At 47.1% G+C, this 19490-nt stretch overlaps 1 protein-coding gene across 2 annotated transcripts in view; it reads left to right on the forward strand.

Moving 5' to 3' along the window:
• The window catches only part of YWHAE (tyrosine 3-monooxygenase/tryptophan 5-monooxygenase activation protein epsilon), a 186490-nt gene that overhangs the window by 115117 nt on the left and 51883 nt on the right, over window positions 1-19490 (forward strand). For both annotated transcript variants that reach the window (XM_078680179.1, XM_078680180.1), the window contains exon 4: window positions 3098-3304. In XM_078680179.1, coding sequence (XP_078536305.1) covers window positions 3098-3304 — 207 coding nt within the window. The remainder of the gene's footprint in view (window positions 1-3097; window positions 3305-19490) is intronic.

A 19490-nucleotide genomic window follows, 5' to 3' on the forward strand; every position in this document is an offset into this window, starting at 1 on the left:
TTGAAAATGGATTAAAGTTACTACCATTTCGCTTTTTTGGTACCAAAAATATTCTTTGTTGCAAATATATAGAATACAACAAGCCAACCATGACTAATGGTCAGTACAGTTAACTTAAAGAGCTATACAGTTCTTTGCAACAATTACACTAATTCCAAGCCATAGAGCTTCCACCATTGCCCCCACATTCTCTTGTGCTTGAGAACACATAATATTCCAAACGTAGTATTCTCCTGTTACCTTGGTATTTGCGCTGAGATATCCCTCCCGGGATGATTTGCACACTTAATAAATTAAAATAACATAACAGAGCAGCCTCTGGCCACACCAGTCCATTTCCTTGTGCCACGCTTGTATCAATGGCGCTCTGTCACAGCCCAGGCATGAACAATATCTCTTTTGGCCGCTTGGGCACCTAAACCCACCAGTGCACTCTCCCCTCTGTATCCCTGGCCTCTTCAAGTAAGCCTAGTAGTGCCAGCCACAGGGACGCTGCAACAGGGCGCTCCCAACACCCTTTCACATTAATTCCTACGTCTTAAATGCCTGCAACAATCTGCAGTTCTGTGAGTGAATTCAGAGTCTTTCAGGGATTCCACATAATTTGCAAGTGAAGATTATTTTGAAAGTCTCTTTCCAATTTAATCCCCTAAATGTTTGCATTCTGTCCAACTTATTGTGCTGGTGGCTTTACAGACAATGAAAACAAAAAATGTGAGAGTGAAAAGCCGTCTTCACTCTTCCTACATATTCCTTATTCAGTAACTGATATTGATCATGGTCCTGGCTGTTGGGTACTCAGTCTCTAGAACCCACTCAGTCTGTGCCAAACTAATATTTGCAGGAAACCTACCAAAAATAACACTCGCTGATATCAGACGCAATTTTTTTTCTTTCCTTGTGCATCCCATGATTGACTTTCAACTGCCCTTTTTATTGTCTCCAATGTGTCTTCCCCAGGCACAACCTATAAGGTCTGCTTGTGCTAGAGTAGGCAACAAAGACTTTATTCTAAGAGTCCATTCTGTTGTCTGAGTGGTTTGCCTATTTTGTAAGTCTGGTATTGTAAAAAAAATCTCTTCTGTCCTAATATAAATCTCCCAAGAAACTTGCCTGCATTAACATGTTAATACATTATTTCCCCACCAGGTTCAGAAGTATCCCTTCTGAAAAAAACATTAAGTCTACCTCCACCCCAGTCTGAGACATCCCCACACAACTTAACCAACTATCTCTTAAATTTAAGGATACTATACACTTTCTTGCCAAAATAAACAGTTGATAACGGCGCATCCATGCTTTCCCCCATTGCTCGGCGCATCCATGCTTTCCCCCATTGCTCCACAAGTGAAAGTTTTTTTGTTTTTTAAAGCTCAGTCCCGTCCCACAGTGCTGTAGCCCACTTTTGTTCTCAAGTAAAAGGTCCATTCACCACCAAGTGTTGAATGTTCCTCTGACAGTGAATCATCTTGATTCTAGGGATGCCCTATTTGTTTGGCTGAACACTTCTTTATTCCACACTGCTATAAATACAATGGCGAATGAACCATGACAGCGGATGTTCATGATGCTTTTTGCACTAAAATATGGATTTTCATTAGGGTACTTATGCATAATTTTGTCTAATTTTGCCCAAATTTGACTTAATGGCACAAAAGCATTTTACGTGAATTAGCACGCCCCTAATTTCAGGATCTCTCATTTTAAGTTTTGCGTGTATTGGTGCTTACAGAATTTAAAGCAAACTTATTGAAGTTTGGGCTTACTCAAGAGGACTTTGCTTCAGCCCCTTTCAGCAGTTCAGAACCTTAAGCGCTGTGCTGGAGACATATTTACTATTCCAGTGTACTCTTCAGCCATGTTTTGAATTTTTCTTAGGAACCTGTTTTACTCCCTTTAAAGTACAGTCATTAAACATGTCATTATTTCTCACCCATGAATCTTATACACAAAATCTTTGAGTGTGACTGAAGCCAGGGCATTTTGGTTTAATTAAAAATGTATCTACTATAATTTTTGGCGGGCTTTGTCAGCCCTCCTTATCCATTATTGATGGTAAAATTTTGCTTCCACCCATTGCAGTGTAAAGCAAGAGGCACAGGGTAAGCCTACTTCACCTGTTGGCCTGCCTGACCAAACGATTGTATTCCCCTCTTTCGCTAAGAGCACATCTGTGCACAAATTAGTTCCGTTCAGTGCCAAATCATTACTGTGGTAATGTGTGCTTTTTGAGACCAGAAATTGCTTTGTTTTTAGCCAATGTATTTTTTTTATATATATTGGTAGGGTCTTGCATCATCTTCTCTCAATAACATTTTACAAAACCCCAAAAAAATCGAACATTGACCAGTAAGTCTGGGAGCTAACGACATACATATTTGCTTTACTAGTGCTTGTTTAATTTCTTTGAGACTAAGTTAGACTGTTGCTGTGTATGTTTGCATTTTACTAAATTAGGTGTCCTACACTAGAATGAGTACAGTCCTATTAGGACATGATTTCCCTTTGCCAATTGTCACAACCCCTGACAGAGATGCACCTTAAATTACTAGTTACAGGTTCAAAACAAACTACAGTGGCAATCTTTGGAAAAAGCAGAATAACCTCTATCGCAAATAACAATCACTACAGGCTCCGTACAGGTAGCCTAGGAATCTCCTTTGAATAAGCTTTCAGTAAAGGGCAGGATGTTGGAACAGAAAGTAGCCTGCGATTTCTGTGGGTCTGGTCTGAGCTCACATGTTGAGAATTGCCTCTTGAGATCTGGCACTCGCTGGGCTGTACGGTAAACTTTGCAATTTGTGCGATGTTAAAAAAAAAAAAAGATAGAATTTTTAAGGTTTTGTCAACCTAGAGTTTGCAGATTTGTCAGGTACCCTAAGTAACAAAATGGCTGTGGAATAACTGTTGAATGAGATTAAATTAAAATAGATTTTCAGTTTTTCATCTATTGTTCATCAGTTTAGTGCTTTTGTGAGTAGAAGCGCTCTAGTTCTGCTTTTGAATATAGTGTCTGAATTATGTTCAAACCTTCTGTTGACAATAAGTGGATTTGTAAACTGAGAAAAGTTAACTGTTAAATTTTGTCGTCTCACAGGAAAGGTGACTACCACCGGTATCTTGCAGAATTTGCAACATCGAACGATAGGAAGGAGGCGGCAGAGAATAGCCTAGTGGCTTACAAAGCTGCAAGCGATATTGCGATGACAGAACTTCCACCAACGCACCCCATTCGCCTGGGCCTTGCACTCAACTTCTCTGTGTTTTATTATGAAATTCTCAACTCCCCTGACCGTGCCTGCAGGTACCTAGCAAAATTTATAAGAGTTTTCCCAGTTTGTAGAGTTCAGTGCCACTTTAGTTTAACTACTGAAAGAGTGGTAATAAACATCCAGAGTGCAGATCAAAATGTTGTAACAATGTATATTCAGTTTCAAGCAAACCTATTGATTACATTTACACTGCTCAGTGTCTCGGTAGAAATGTCTTGTCTGTTTCAATGCTAAACTTAACGAGATCATCATAAATAATCATACTGAATAGTCCCCTGATTGTGCACATGGGTGGGACTAGTCACGGTTTGACTTCACTTAAGATTAGGAGCAAGTAAATTTTCCTTCCAATGCAGCAGAGTGAGAATTAAAGATGTCCTAAAAGGTGGAGAAATAAGCCTACATTTTTTCAGTTTTGTGGGTGCTCTCCTCTTAATCCCACTTCATGCTGTGGAAATCTTTCAGAGCAGCACATTTGAAATGAAAGGGGGCAGTGTTCAATTCAGTTGAGTGTTATTGTAAATTCCTTAAACTCCTCTATTCTCTATCCAGTGCGTTCTCGACTCTGCACCAAACCAAGTAGGACAAGCACCTGCATCCAATCCTTATGACCGAAGTAGTCGCAAAAAACTGCAGCTAGTCTTAGCCTAGCTTGTGCTTTGGTCCTATAGTGTTCCACTCCAGAATAAGTCAGTTTAAGGCATGTGTGGCTGTAGATAAACATGATTTGCATTGTCACGAGGTAAGTAACTGTTCTCAAGTGGTTCACTTCCTTTCTTCACAACAGGTCTCAGAAATTCAAGAGCAACAACCTGATGTCCTCGCCAATACCTGTAACGCTAGGTGTCTCCCAAGGATCCTCTTTATCCCCAACTCTGTTCAACCTAGTTATGGAACCTCTGACCACCTTGCTACAAGCATCCAATGTACACTTTCACATGTACGCCGATGACACCCAACTTTATCTCAAATTACAATCCCCCAAAGACATCCTGCTCCTGAACTCAACGATCAGAGGCACCCAATCCTGGCTTGCCGATAATCGTCTCAAACTCAATGCCCTGAAAACAGAGTTCCTTCTGATCTCACCTCCAGCGAAGATCGCCACCACTAAAATTTGGCTTAAACACCTAACCGCACTCAATGTCCAACCCACCATCGTGGACTCCGCAAAATCTTTAGGCATAACACTCGACACCAATCTCAACATGCAGCAACATATCAGCAAGGCAACAAAGGGAGCGAACTTCCAAATCAATACGCTGAGGAAACTTAAACCCTTCCTCCCAGCCAAAGACTTCCAAACCGCAGTACAAGCACTAGTCCTCCCTCGAATAGAATACGGCAGCATCACCCTCTGCGTACTCCCCCTAACTACAACCGCACCCCTAAGAGCTTCTCTAAACGCTGCAGTGAGACTCATCACTGGGTCAAAAAAGCACTCCCATATTACCCCTGACTTGAAATCCCTGAACTGGCTACCTTTTGAAGCCAGAATACATCTGAAAATCGCCTGCATGACACACAAGGCAGTACACCTAAACTCACCCGGCTACCTCGCTCAGAAGCTGACAATCTCTGGCTGAGCTAGAAACACTAGAGGCACAAACAATCTTCTGCTGAAACCTCGAAGATTCCGGAAGGAAAAAACATATAAGCGCTCCTTCTCAGGAATGGCGCCTAGGATCTGGAACTCACTCCCTCCCGAAACCAGGCTCATCTCTTCCACTACACTCTTTAAAAATGAAGTAAAAGCTATCCTCATGGCTAAATACACTTGAACTATTATCTCGAACTCTGTTAATACTCTGTACCGATCTGTACCACATGTTTGACCCCTTTGCTTATTTGTATTAGCGGTCTTATTACTCACATAATTGGCTTTGCAGCCACCTATTTGTACTGTTTGTTCTATTGATTTATCTGTCTGACTATGCTCCCTCATGTACCCCTTCTATGTAAAGCGCTCTATCTGCAAGGATCTTGTCCGCGCTATATAAAACTTTCAAAATAAAATAAAGTAAGGTGACTCCTACTTTGTTATAGTGTGCATTGGCATCAACTTCATAGGTTTTTTGGGGGGGGGTTTCTCCCATTGGATTTGTTTTGTGTTGCTCTGGTTCTTGACCGTTTTCTGGAACCTTTTGGTGCGCCAGCCACTCGTTGGTATGGTTTCAAACAAGTTTTTTCATCTGTCATGTATTTAAAATCCGAAGACTTTCACCAACTTGGGTCAAAACACTCAACCGCGGCCTCCGTCCTAGCCCATCTGGGTTAATTTTCACTTGATACCAACTCCATCAAAGATGATTCACTGATGGAACAGACTCTGTTTCAGTTCTGCCCTCTATGGCACTCCAAGAACCCCCGCACCGACCTTTGCAAATTCTGCAATTTGTGCTTGAGCGCAAAGAAGACTTGAGGCCTGGCGGTCGTTTCGATATTAGAAAACCTTGTGGGACCATCTGGCCCGACGCAGAGAGATGCAGAGTCAGAACGTGCTCCCAATATCTTTGACAAAGATGATATAGAATATGAAGAGGAAGACCTGGAAGGTATCTGCTGCCAAAGATGGAGCCTTTCCCGTTAAAGAATCTTGACTCTGAACTAGAGAAACTCCGCTTCAGGGAGAGAATCGGTGATTCTAGTGACGGAATCAGCCTCCCGCCACTCATCCTCGCATTCGTCTGGGCAAGCCGCTTCAAAGTCTTGAAGCCCTGCCCACAAGTCACCTTTGAGAGCCCCTTCTTCAAATGTGAGGTTGTCCCCTAGATGGAATCTGCCATTGGATCATTGGCGGGATTCAGGGGCTGCGAGACGGATGCAAGAATACGCCAGTCCTACACACAGGTCTCCGCTTCAGAGACCAGTGGAAGAAGTGGACAGACGCAGTCCTCCCAGGCACAGGGTTCAAACTGAAAGATCACCTGTAAGGAGGCCTACAAGATCTCGTTCCCCCAGAAGGTAGGAACATTCAAGAAGATCACGCGATAGGAGGCACAGTGCTCATCGCAGGAGTAGGGCACCATCTACTTCTTCTACATCCTCTACCCGATCTACCAAGAGGGATTACTCTCCCACACTTACGGATAGCCCCATCTCTAGGGTCTCACCGGTTGATGACATCAACACTTTTCATGATGTCCTGCAAAGAGGAGCTCAAAAGCTCAACATTGAACTTTCTGTTCCACAAGTCACTACGACAATGATTTTTGAGACACTTTACCAGAAGTCTGCTTCACGTCCTTTGCTGCCATTAGTTCCAGGGATTATGGATCCGGTCAAAGATATATTCCTGGCTCCAGCGACCATTAGAGCGGTGCCGGCTCGCATCCAAAAAAAGTACAAGCCAGCCGCCTCTGACCCGGTCTTTGTCAAGACTGATCCTCCTCCCTCAGTGATCGTAACAGCAGCACAAAAAACTCACTCGGTCACTGCTACCTCCTCAGTCCCGCCAGATAAGGACAGCAGATCACAGGACTCGTAGGTCATAAGGTCTGCAACTCTGCCTCTTCTACTCTGAAGGTCTCCAGTGCGGCGGCTCTGTTTGGTAGATATGATAGAGCCTTATGGGACTCCATGGAGCGTTTCAAGTCCAAACTGCCGAAAAGACCTGAAGGACTTTGAAGAGACAATGACAGAAGGCTGTCTAGTAGCGAACCAGATGATTAGCACGGCTGCGGACGGCGCAGCCCTTGCGCCGCATTCATATGCCCATGGAATTTGCGCCAGAAGGTCGTCTTGGTAGCGCCTGACAGGCCTCAAGCCCGATGCACAGCAACACATCTTAAACCTTCCTTTTTCTGGTTCCTCTCTCTTCGGTGAACACACCGACGGAGAGATGAGTAGAATGAAAGCCGAACAAGAAACAGTCAAAGCAGTCGGTTTGGAAAAGAAAAAAGAGTTCAAGCGCTGTTTTAAAACCAACAAGGGCAGAGGGGCTCAACAGAGGGTTCAAACCCCTCAGTGGTCCCAAAACAAGAATCGGGCAACACCCAGTTTCGAGGGGGGAAAATCCAACCGAGGTAGAGGTCATCAACAACAATCCTCTACATCGAGAGGAGGGAAGTCATGAGCAGTGGCTTCTCTGGCGCCATTGCCCACTCCATTGGGAGGAAGTGCTTCACAACATCTGGCAGAGTGGTGCAGCATCACAAAAGATCGTTGGGTGCTGAATATACTGCGCAATGGATACACTCCTCCAAGGAACATTCCTCCAAAGAAATCTCGTCCTCACCAGTTAGATCTGCTACGGAAGGAGGTAAAGGTTCTTCTTCAAAAACAAGCTATAGAAGAAGTACCTCCCTCGTAAAGAGGAAAGGGAGTCTACTCCAGATATTTTCTTGTCCCCAAAAAGGATCAAGAGAACAAGTTCCGTCCCATTCTAGACCTTAGTCTGCTAAACAAGGTCATAGTCAAGGAGAAGTTTCGCATGTTGGCCCTTCACCAAATATGTCCACATCTGCAGAAAGGCGATTGAATGTGTTCGGTGGATCTGCAAGATGCATACTTTCATATTCCAATTGCACTGCATCATCGCAAGTTCCTGAGGTTTGTGGTCGGCAACAAACACTACCAGTACAAGGTGCTACCCTTCGGGATCAAATCGGCACCTCGAGTCTTCAGCAAATGCATGGCGGTGGTGGCAGCTTTTCTTCACAAAAAAGAGGCTCTTCGTCTATCCGTACCTAGACGACTGGCTCCTAAAAGGTCCATGTCCTCTACAAGTAAAGAGCGACTTTCGCCTTTGCCTGCAACAATTGCACAAGCTCGGCCTCCATGTCAACGTGGAAAAGTCAGTCCTACAGCCAACCCAGTCCATCCACTACCTAGGCTCCGTTCTGGACACAAGCTTGGGAAGAGCGTTTCCTTCGGAGGAGAGACTTTTTTCGATGCAACAGAAGTGCAGGATTCTGCTCGAGACCCGAAGTCCAACAGTCCGTCAGGTAGCCTCCCTGCTGGGTTCCATGGCGTCTTGCATCTTCCTCATACCACATGCCAGGCTGAGGATGCGTCCTTTGCAACAGTCTCTGGAGGACCAGTGGGACCAATCGACAGGGCGCTGGGAAGACCGGATCAGTCTTTCCCAGGCAGCAAGGATTTCCATCAAGTGGTGGACTCAACCTCAAAATCTGTTGGTGGGAGTTCCTTTTCACCAACCTCTCCCGACTCAGTCAATAGTGACGGACGCGTCTCTTCAAGGCTGGGGGGCACACATGGGGTGCCTTCAGATACAAATTCGGTGGTCGGCTCAAGAACAGACCTACCACATCAACATGATAGAGCTCAGAGCGGTGCATCTTGCTCTCAAAGCCTTTCTCCCTGCAATCAACCACCCCCTTCCTGGTCCCACCCATAGGAGGGACTTAGTGAGTAAACCAGCCCCCTTTAGTTGTATAAAGGTAGGAGCTGACCCAGGATACTTTAGATTTATCCTGATAACTTTGAAACGAAACTCTGGACCCTTCGACATTCAACTGACTTAAAGACTGAAGAAACTCCCTTGTGGCCAAGGAGAGACCACCATGGGAAACCAGGCACCATCCAGCAACTCGACGGCTTGCTTTGTCCCTGTTCCCGCCGGAACTCGAGCGCAGAGCCTGACAAGACCTCGACTCCAGGACTCCTCTGACCCCACTGCACGACTCCAGCATAGCTGAGCTCCGTGGAAGGCGTCTGAATCCGTGGAAGCAGGCAACTTGGAAAGTCTTCAACTTGCTAACAGCGCAGCTCCTGAGGCATCCTCGAAGCTGTGCACTGGGGACTGAGACACCCCGACACCGAGCTTCACCTGCACCGAAGACCAGCCCTCCACACTCCACGAGATCTGCGCGGGGCCCTTCTGCTTGTGTTCTGCTCAACACGTTGTCCGGTTGCTGGCCCGTTGGCTAGTAGCCCTCTGACGACGATTCCTTTGAAAATCCATCGCTGGTCTGGTTGCTCCAGACTGGCCCTCGCTTCCCTGAAAAGGTGAAGTACCTCAGACCCTCCTGGTCTGCACCAGAAGCCTTTTGTGTATCCTGCGTGGGTTGCCTTTGCTTAGGCTTGTTGGCTCCAATCTTGAAGTCGACCCCTTCATCTGCGAAAACCTTCGTGGGACAGCTCCTCTCCAGCACCTGGTCGTCCTCGACGCCTCCTGGTCCGCGTGGCTGCAACGACCAGCTTCACATCTGCACCCGATTGCTCCTCGACGACGTCTGGTTCCACCCGGTCACTGGCTAGTGACCTAGACTCTGTCCCCTCTGCTTTCAGGTCCTCTTTATCCTAGATCCACCCTTGGATCCACCCGGACATCTTCCTCCTGGTCGCTTGCAGCATCTTCTTCCAAGGCTCCATAGGAATCAACGAGAAAACCCGACACACTTTGACACCTATGCACCCGCAGCCCGTGGGTGAGGTAACGCGAGTACTTTGGTGCTCCTGTAGGGATTGACTATCCTAGTCTCTAGTTTTGTTAGTTGTACATTCCTAGTTAGACCGGAAGTGTCCTAAATCTTCGATAACTTACCTTTAAAGTTCCCATTGACTTTCTACTGACTCTTGCATGAGTGAACTGACCATGCACGCGCCGCCTGTGGGCCTCCCACTCCTAACCTAAGGGTCAGATAGTGTAGCCCCTGCGATGCCCTAGGCCTTCTCCTTTCCCAAGTCATGGTTCTTCTACCACTTCCTTAGTATATGGTTTTACGCGCCCCTAGGGCCTAACTGTAAATTGTGCTATTTAAAGTATTTTCTAAGTGTCTGACCTCATAAAGAGTTCAGAGGAGTGTTAGTGAATAACTAAATAAATATATATTTTATATATATCCTGTGTGGTGTCCTTTCATTTGATATTCAAGTGGTTACATATGGTAAAACAGCTGGCTTTACACGCCATCAAGAGTCTTTTAGCCTAAGACTGTTCAGTCCACGCTACTACTAGGATAGCTGGTCTATAAGGTTGACTTACAACCATCACCATAAGGGTTGTTTGGACTGGTGCAAGGTGCTCACTAGAATAGTGAACATCATATACCAGGCCAACTTCTCACACCAGGCGATCTGGCACTGGCTTCTTGCTCGGAACCTCTCGCTGGTAGCAGTGCACCTTCCAGGCGAGTTAAACATCAAGGCAGACGCACTCAGCAGGCACTTTGAAGATCAGCCTGACTGGGTGCTAAACGTCGAGGTAGTGGCAGAACTTTTTCATTGTTGGGGTCGTCCAACTATAGCCTTGTTTGCAGACGACAAACAGAAAATGCCACGCCTTCGCGTCCAGATTCCACCGCCCAGGGGCGCAGGGGAATGCACTCTTGATGGATTGGTCAGGGACATTAGCCTACGCATTTCCTCCCCTGTCTCTGATTCCGAAGGTGGTTTCCAAGCTCCTCAGATCGGACATGGAGACGATCCTAATAGCTCTGGACTGGCCACGGCAGTGGTGGTACCCGGAGCTTCTTCATCTGTCTGTATGTCCACACAGACGTCTTCCTTGCAGGCCGGACCTGTTGAGCAAGATGAGCGGGAGGATCCTTCATCCCAACCTTCCCTCTCTGAACTTAACGGCATGGCTCCTGAAGTCCTGCAGTATGGACATCTGAAGTTGCCCCCTGATTGTATGCACATTTTAAAGGAAGCTAAGGGGCCTTCCACAAGAGCGTCATATGCGTTCAAGTGGTAGAGATTTTATATTTGGTGTAGGGAGCATCATCTTGACCCTACTAAAGGGCAGGAGGATGTTATTCTTCCATACCTTCTTTCCTTAGCAACATCTGGTTTAAAGTATGCTTCCATTAGAGTGCACTTGTCAGCCATTGTGACGTACAGGAAATCGCCGAGCCAAATATCTTTCTTCCAGATGCAAGTGGTTAAGGACTTCCTCCAGGGGTTAAAGCAGGTCTAACCCCCTGTTCGAAATCCTTCTCCCTGGGAGTTGAACCTGGTTTTATCCAAGTTGATGGGAGCTCCTTTTGAGCCCATCCACAAAGCAACCTTATAGCATTTATCTTGGAAAGCCGCTTTCTTAGTTGCTATCACATCAGCGCGCAGAGTAAGCGAAATCTAAGCGTTGTGTACAAAAGAGCCTTACACGGTTTTCCACCACAACAGAGTAGTTTTGAGGACACATCCATCTTGCTTACCAAAGGTTGTGTCTGATTTTCATATTAATCAATCCATTTCTCTTCCATCCTTTTTTCCAAACCCTACGACCCCGGCTGAGCGGTCGCTGCATTCTTTGGATCTCAAAAGAGTGCTTAAATTTTATTTGGAAAACACGAAGAGTATTAGGAAGACGAATCCGCTTTTTGTCAATTATGGTTCCATGAGAATGGGTTTTCCAGCTGCCAAGCGATCCATCTCCAGATGGATCGTCTCCTGTATCAAATTGGCTTATCAGCTAGCGGGCAAACCATTATTGTTGACACCTAAGGCACACTCTACTAGGGGGGAAAGCGGCCAAAGTGGCTTTCCTACATGATGTCCCTATGTCAGAGATTTGCAAGGCTGCAACCTGGAGATCAGTTCATACCTTTACAAGGCATTACTGTTTAGAATCTGATTCCAGGATCGACACTCTCCAATTGTCAAGACTCGCTCAAGCCATTTGGAATTAGGCAATCCATCACAGGATTTATCTTTGGCAGAACACCTCCCAGGAGTAAACAATCAAATTGCCGACCTTACCAGAAAGAGACAGAAAATTCACGAGTGGGAACTTCATCCCAGGTTCTCCTTCGCTACTTTCAACAATGGGGATTCCCACTGCAGAAAATGCAAAATGCCCAAGCTACGGCTCCAGGTTCTCGCACCCCCACTCAAAGGGCAATGTCCTATGGATGGATGAACTGGTCAGATATTTGCCTACGCTTTTCTGCCTCTCACTCATTCGGTGTCAGGTTTGGAAGCTCAGGCAAACAGCTCTCCCGCTGATTCTGGTAGCTCCCACATGGGCCCGTCAGCCATGGTACACCACCCTGTTGGAGCGGTCACTAGTGACATATCAAAAGCTACACCTCCCTTCCAGTCTCCTCACACAAAACTATGGAGAAATCAGACCTCCAAATCTCAAAGAACTAAACATAGTGATCCTGAAGTCCTAGAGTTTGGTTATTTAACTTTACCACCAGACTGTATGAATATTGTAAATGAAGCAAGGCGGCCTACCACCAGAGCTGGCTATGCAGCAAAGTGGAAAAGATTTGTTGAATACTGCAATAACAAAAATCCTTTAGATGCTTCTATACAAAACCTTATCGGTTACCTGTTACACTTACAGCAAACTGCACTAGCTTAAATATCTGTTTTTCTGATAGATACATCTGCCTTGTGGATTCCTCACCTTGTGAATATCCCCCTTGTGTCCGCAACGTTCGGAATTTTTTCTTTGTAGCACACCGGCGTGGACGACTTCATAGGAACGCGGCATCGCGCGCGACTCCGTCTGACGTCACCGACCCCTTATTAGGCCTACGTCGGCATGATGACATCAGTTCCCTTTTTTCCGCGTCGTCGACGCTAACTGTTTCGGATCTTCTGTGGTTATAGATAGAGACTTTGTTGCTTTTTGTCTGTTACTGTTTCTGTTCTTCGTCGAGGATGTCGTCGAAGAAGACTGGTTTCAAGCAGTGTGGCTCGTGTTCCCGGATGATGTCGATTACCGATCCACACGAAGGTTGCTTATGGTGTTTAGGATCAAATAATGACGTCGAGGGCTGTCGATCCTGCTCAAAGATGAATCCGAAGGCTCTGCGAGAGCGGGAAGCTAAACTTTTATTAGCCAAGATAAAAGGTAAAGAAGCCGGTAGATCTTCGAGATCAAGATCGAGACACTCGAAATCGAGGTCGCGATCGAGGTCGCGATCGAGGTCGCGAGTCAGATCGGAGTCGGCGTCGAAGTCATCTTCTGGGCATGCTTCGAGTTCCTCGAAGAGAAAACGAAGAAGCATAGTTCTCACCATCATTCGGGGTCTTCGGACTCTAAGAAGAAGTCTTCTCGAAAGCATCACAAGGACTTTGTATCTCCGTCTCCTGCTGGTGGTACCACTCCAGTACGATTTCGAGAACATACACCGGAGCTGGAACTGGATCCGAATCCGGCTTCGGGTCAGTCTTCGGAACATGATGAGGTCGCGGAAGTTCCTCAGTCTCCAACTCCGGAGGATGAACCGGAAAGTCATAAGGATCCGGAGGAACCGAATCCAATACAGCCTCCTACGAATCCACCAATGTGTTCTTACCCTTCTTTTCCTGGTCCTGGTCCTGGTCAGGATCCATCGCATTTCCTAAATGCTATGTATGGAGTATATGCAAGGGCAATGTACCCCACTGGAGCACCTGCGGGTCCTATGGGTCCTTTGTCTTTTAACTTGGGTGTCCCCCAAGCTTATGCACCGGCGCCTTTTCTACCTTTCATGCCGACTCCTCCTTGGATCGGTTCAGCGCCACCGAGGTCATCGACTCCGTGCACGGCTTCGCCGACTCCGGAGCGACCTCGAAACTTGGATCGAGGCTCGACGCCGGTTCCTGTTTCTCTACCTCCTATCGTTCCGGCTCCGACTCAATCGGTGTCGTTACCCGATCCGTCGACTTCGATCCGTATGGAGTGGTCGAGACACAGAGCCCAACGTCTATTGGAGGAGAGAGTATATGGAACCTGAAGTGGAGGAAGGCGAACTTCAAGAACATGAGGATTATTTTGAAGATCTTCATTCTGCAAGCAGTCTTGAACTTTCTCCTGAATAGGGATTACCTGTGGTTTCAGATGCACCCTCCAAGGATGTGACACCATACCATATGGCAATTAGAAAAGCTGCTGATTTACTGAACTTAACTTTACCAACAGTTGAGTTCAAATCTAATATCCTTACAGAGGTTTTACATTCACCGTCTTCTGTCATTGAACCAACTCTACCTTTCATTGAAGCTCTGACAGAGCCAATTCTGGAAGTTTTGGAAAAAGCCTTTATCTGCACCTGCAGTATCTAGATCGATGGCGAGACGTTATAGGGTGGCGCCTGGAGATCCTGAGTTCTTGTCATCTCACCCTTCACCGGAGAGTGATGGTACAGGCTGCTTTTGCGAATAGATCAGCAGGCTCTTTTCCCCAAGTTCCTGGAGATAAAGAATCCAAAAGATTGGATCAAGCTGCTAAGAAAGTCTTCTCTTCAGGTAGCATGGCTTTAAAATCAACAAATGCTACTTGTTTACTTGGTAGATATGTGCATGCCCTAATGGACTCGGTCAAACAATTGTCTACTAAACTTCCGGAGGAGGATAGAAAAAACTTTAATGAAGTTGTTTTGGACACTCGGGCAGCAGCCCGCCAAGTTATTCAGAGTGGCATGGACACTGCAGACTCTGTGGCTAGAATAATGGGTTCTTCAGTGGCTACCAGAAGAGCTGCTTGGTTAAAGTCCTCGGAGTTTTCCACTGATGTACAGGCCACTCTTTTGGATTTACCTTTTGACGGGGTTGGTCTCTTTGGGAAGAAAGCGGATACAGCTTTGGAAAGATTCAAAGATAGCCGAGCGACGGCTAGATCTTTGGGCTTGCAGGCGAAGGGTACAGCCACCAGGAAGTTCAGGGGCTTTGGCAGATCTTCCTTTCGTCCCTTCAGACAAGGCCAGCAACAACAGAACCCTCTGTACAAATCTTATAGAGGTAGACAGAAGGGTCGTGGACGTGGACGTCAAGCCTCTTCCTCCTCTACTTCCTCCTCTAATACCCACCCCCCACCTGCAACAGCAAAGCAGCCCTAGATCCGCCATTCCGGATCATGCGGGTCCAGTAGGGGGTCGGCTTACTCATTTTCTACGGGATTGGGAATCTGTTACATCAGATCTTTGGGTTCTCAATCTCAAAGAAAATGGGTATGCTCTTCCTTTCCAGGACTTCCCTCCCAATTACCCTCCTTGTCAAGGTTATTGTTCGGAGGACCACCTGCTTCTCCTGCAGGAAGAAGTCCTGGCACTGTTCAGAAAGGGTGCGATAGAGGTGGTTCCGGAGCAGGAGAGGGGTCAGGGATGCTACTCCCGGTATTTTCTGATCCCCAAGAAGGATGGCAGGCTTCGGCCAATCCTGGATCTCAGGATCTTGAACTTAAATCTGAAACAAGAAAAGTTCAAGATGCTCACTCTTGCGCAGGTTCTTCAGGCGCTGTTGGAAGAAGACTGGATGTGTCGATCGACTTGCAGGATGCTTATTTCCACATCCCTATCCTGAAGTCGCACAGGAAGTATGTTATGTTATATATTTATTTTTATAGCGCACGGCTACTCCAGGGGAGTGTCCCGGCGCTTTATCGAGGCAGCTCAGAATAAAAAACATAACACCGATACAGACAACAGACAAAGTAAAGAAAAGAAAAGGGACACCTAAAGATTAAAAAGCCAGGTCTTCAGGCTTTTCCGTTTTACGGTGGGTTCGCAACACTACCAGTTTGCGGTCCTTCCGTTTGGACTTACTACTGCGCCTCGAGTTTTCACCAAGGTGATGGCAGTGGTGGCAGCACATCTCAGAAGGTCGGGAATTCTTGTATTTCCGTATCTGGACGACTGGCTCATCAAAGCAGAGTCTCCAGAGAAGGTGCTCCTTCATTTGCAAGAGACAACTCAGTTGTTACACAGGTTGGGTTTTTCGATAAATGTACCCAAGTCTCACCTGGTGCCCTCCCAGCGCAACCTGTTCATAGGTGCGGTACTGGACACTACTGTATGTCGTGCATTCCCTCCACCTCAAAGGACTCTCGACATACAGGAAATGATTCCTTTGTTCTACAATGGAGCGGTCGTTTCAGTCCTGAAGGTTCTTCTCCTGCTCGGTCTGATGGCTTCTTGCATTCTGTTGGTCAACCATGCACGCTGGCACATGAGGGCACTCCAGTGGTGCCTCTGTAGGCAGAGGTATCAGCACAACGGAGATCTCAGGGAGTCAGTGAGGATCTCCAGAGAAACTGCAGCGGATCTGTCTTGGTGGAGCGTGGATGGCAATCTGTCGCAAGGAAAGCCTTTTCAACTTCCTCCATCGGTGGCCACGGTAATAACGGATGCATCCACTCTCGGGTGGGGTGCTCATCTGGGAGACCTGGAGGTCAACGGTCAGTCGGTTCAGGTCCTGACGGACAACACGACCGCGATGTGGTACATCAACAAGCAGGGAGGGGTAGGGTCGCAGTGTCTCTGCAGAGAGGCTCTGCGTCTCTCGTCCTGGGTTCAGGATCATCGGATTTGTCTGATGGCAAATCATCTGGCCAGAGTTCTGAACGTTCGTGCAGACGTTCTCAGTCGGCAGTTCTCTGCCGACCACGAGTGGAGGCTTCACCCAGAGGTGGTTCACGACATCTTTCAGATGTGGGGGTCTCCTCAGGTGGACCTGTTTGCCACTCGCGAGAATGCTCACTGCCTGTCATTCTGCAGTCTCCAGTATCCGATGCAAGGAGCCTTGGGGGACGCGTTTCAGTTGAGTTGGGGAAGACAACTCCTTTACGCGTTTCCTCCCATACCTTTGATTCCTCGGGTTCTGAGGAAGATTCGCCAAGACCGGGCCCAAGTCATATTGGTTGCCCCGGACTGGCCAAGAAGGGTGTGGTATACAGATCTTCTCCACCTCTCCTCTCACCCGCCGCTCCGTCTCCCTCTCAGGGCAGACCTCCTCTCTCAGATGGAGGGACAGGTTCTACACCTTCATGCCTGGAGATTGAACGGGGCAACCTGAACTCTTTTTCTCTCCCGCCTGATGTGGTGGATGTCATTCTTTCGGCCAGGCGTGACTCCACCAAGTCCATCTATTCGTATAGATGGTCTAAATTTGTTGTTTGGTATAGGGAGAAGGCTGTTGATCCTTTGAGGGCTCATTTATCTGATATTTTACAGTTTGCTCTCTTTGGCGCAGCAAGGTTTTGCTGTTGCCGCCATCAAAGGTTACCTTTCGGCGTTATCGGCATTTCTTTGCTTGCCGGATCAGCCATCTCTTTTTAAATCTCCAGTGGTTTTGAGGTTTCTGAAGGGCCTCACTAAGTTCCCTCCTTCTCCATTTATCGTTCCTCAATAGGACTTAAATCTTGTCTTAACTTTCTTGATGGGTTCTCCCTTCGAACCCTTACACAAGTGTCCCTTGAGGATTTTGTCTTTCAAGACGGTCTTCTTAGTAGCAATCACCTCGGCAAGGAGGGTGAGTGAGCTTCAAGCTCTTAGTTCTAAGCCCCCGGTCCTGACCATTCATGCTGAACGAATGGTTCTTAGGACCAGGGCTGCTTTTCTGCCTAAGGTGGTAACTCCCTTCCATCTAGGACAGTCCCTTACCCTTCCTACCTTCTTTCCTCCCCCTCCCCCTCACCCTTCCAAGGAGGAAGAGAGACTGCATCGTCTGGACCCTAAGAGGGCGGTGTCTTTTTATCTGGACAGAACTAAAGACTTCCGGATGGATGACCAGCTGTTTGTTGGTTTTGCTGGCTGTCGGAAGGGCAGAGCGGTGCACAAGTGCACACTTTGCAGGTGGATAATCCTGTGCATCAAGATTTGCTACTCTGGCGGGAAAGGACCCTCCTGAGGGTATAAGAGCTCATTCTACCAGAGCAAAGTCTGCTACTTCTGCATTGTCTAGAGGTGTACCTGTTGAGGATATTTGCAGAGCCGCGACTTGGGCCTCCCTCCACACTTTCGCGAAGCACTACTGCTTGGATACCGAGGTGAGGAGGGACGGCCACTTCGCGCGTTCTGTCCTCCCAAGATTTCCTGGTGTAGCAGAGTGGACTCCCTCCTCCGGGAGTGGGAACTGCTGTGGGACTCTATCCACAAGGTGAGGAATCCACAAGGCAGATGTATCTATCAGAAGAACAAGTTACTTACCTTCGGTAACGCTTTTTCTGGTAGATACAGTATCTGCCTGTGGATTCCTCACTGACCCGCCCGCCTCCCCGTCGTCCACTCATTGGTCCGTCAGTGTGCCTCAAAGGGACGGAAAAAAGGGCGGAACTGATGTCATCACGCCGACATAGGCCTTATAAGGGGTCGGTGACGTCAGACGGAGACGCGCGCGATGCCGCGTTCCTATGACGTCGTCCACGCCGGCGTGCTACAAAGAAAAAATTCCGAACGTTGCTGACGCAAGGGGGATATTCACAAGGTGAGGAATCCACAGGCAGATTCTGTATCTACCAGAAAAAGCGCTACCGAAGGTAAGTAACTTGTTCGTTTGCACCTTGCAGCAGTAGCTGCGTATTTGCAAAACAGGCAAAATCTGTCACTATTCTGCCCCAGTTAGGAATCTCAACATTGTTTTCACAAGGTTTATTGTCCACCTTTTGAACCACAGCAGAAGTGCCCTAGGAGAGACTTCATTGCCTGGACCCCCAGAGGGCAGTGAGCTGCTACTTGGACAGAACCAAGTTTTCAGGCTGGATAATCAACTCTTCATAGAATATGTTGGCAAGATGAAGGTCCAGTATGTCCACATAAGAAAGCTGCTCATGTGAGTAATCCTCTGCATCATGATCTGCTACACCTGGACCAAGAAGGAGCCTCCTGAAGGTATTTGTGCTCATTCTACCAGAGCTAAGTCTTCTTTCGCTTGTCCCTGTAGTAGACATCTGCAAAGCCGCAACTTGGGCCTCCCGCCACACTTTTGCCAAGCACTTTTCTTGGATTCGGAAGTGAGGAGGGACGGACATTTTGCTTGTTCTGTGTTGCAGGATTATTTTGGTGCAGGGAGGCACCCTCTGACGAGAGTGGGACTGCTTGGGGATTCAGTTCAAAAGATGAAGCTTCCACAGGCAGATGTATCCATCAGAATAACAAGTTACATACCTTCTGTAACTTTTTGTGGTGGATACAGTATCTGCCTGTGGAATCCGCACTGACTCGTCATCCTCACCGTTGCCTGTCTACTTATACCGAAAAGTAATAAATATTTTGTGATTTATTGCTTGAATCATGAGGTTACTTGGCATTGGGAAATATCTATGATGTAGTATTTCCATATTTGGTTGTTTTGTATACCATATATACTTATGAGAAGGCTGTTGGTTCACCATTTCACCTCGAAGGCAGGGGAAGAAATGGGTGGAACTGACATTATCACGAGGACTTCTTATGGCTCCATGATTTCATTCTGAGTTGCGTACAGAGCCATTCCGTTGTGACATTCTCGTAGACAAAGGAGAGCAGAGGAGAAAAGTTACTGGGGAATACTGCACTTAGGGTGTAATGTAGAAAGTGAGGAACCCACAGGCAGATACTGTAT

Source organism: Lissotriton helveticus, chromosome 3_1 (genome assembly GCF_964261635.1).
Source record: "Lissotriton helveticus chromosome 3_1, aLisHel1.1, whole genome shotgun sequence".
NCBI lineage: Eukaryota > Metazoa > Chordata > Amphibia > Caudata > Salamandridae > Lissotriton > Lissotriton helveticus.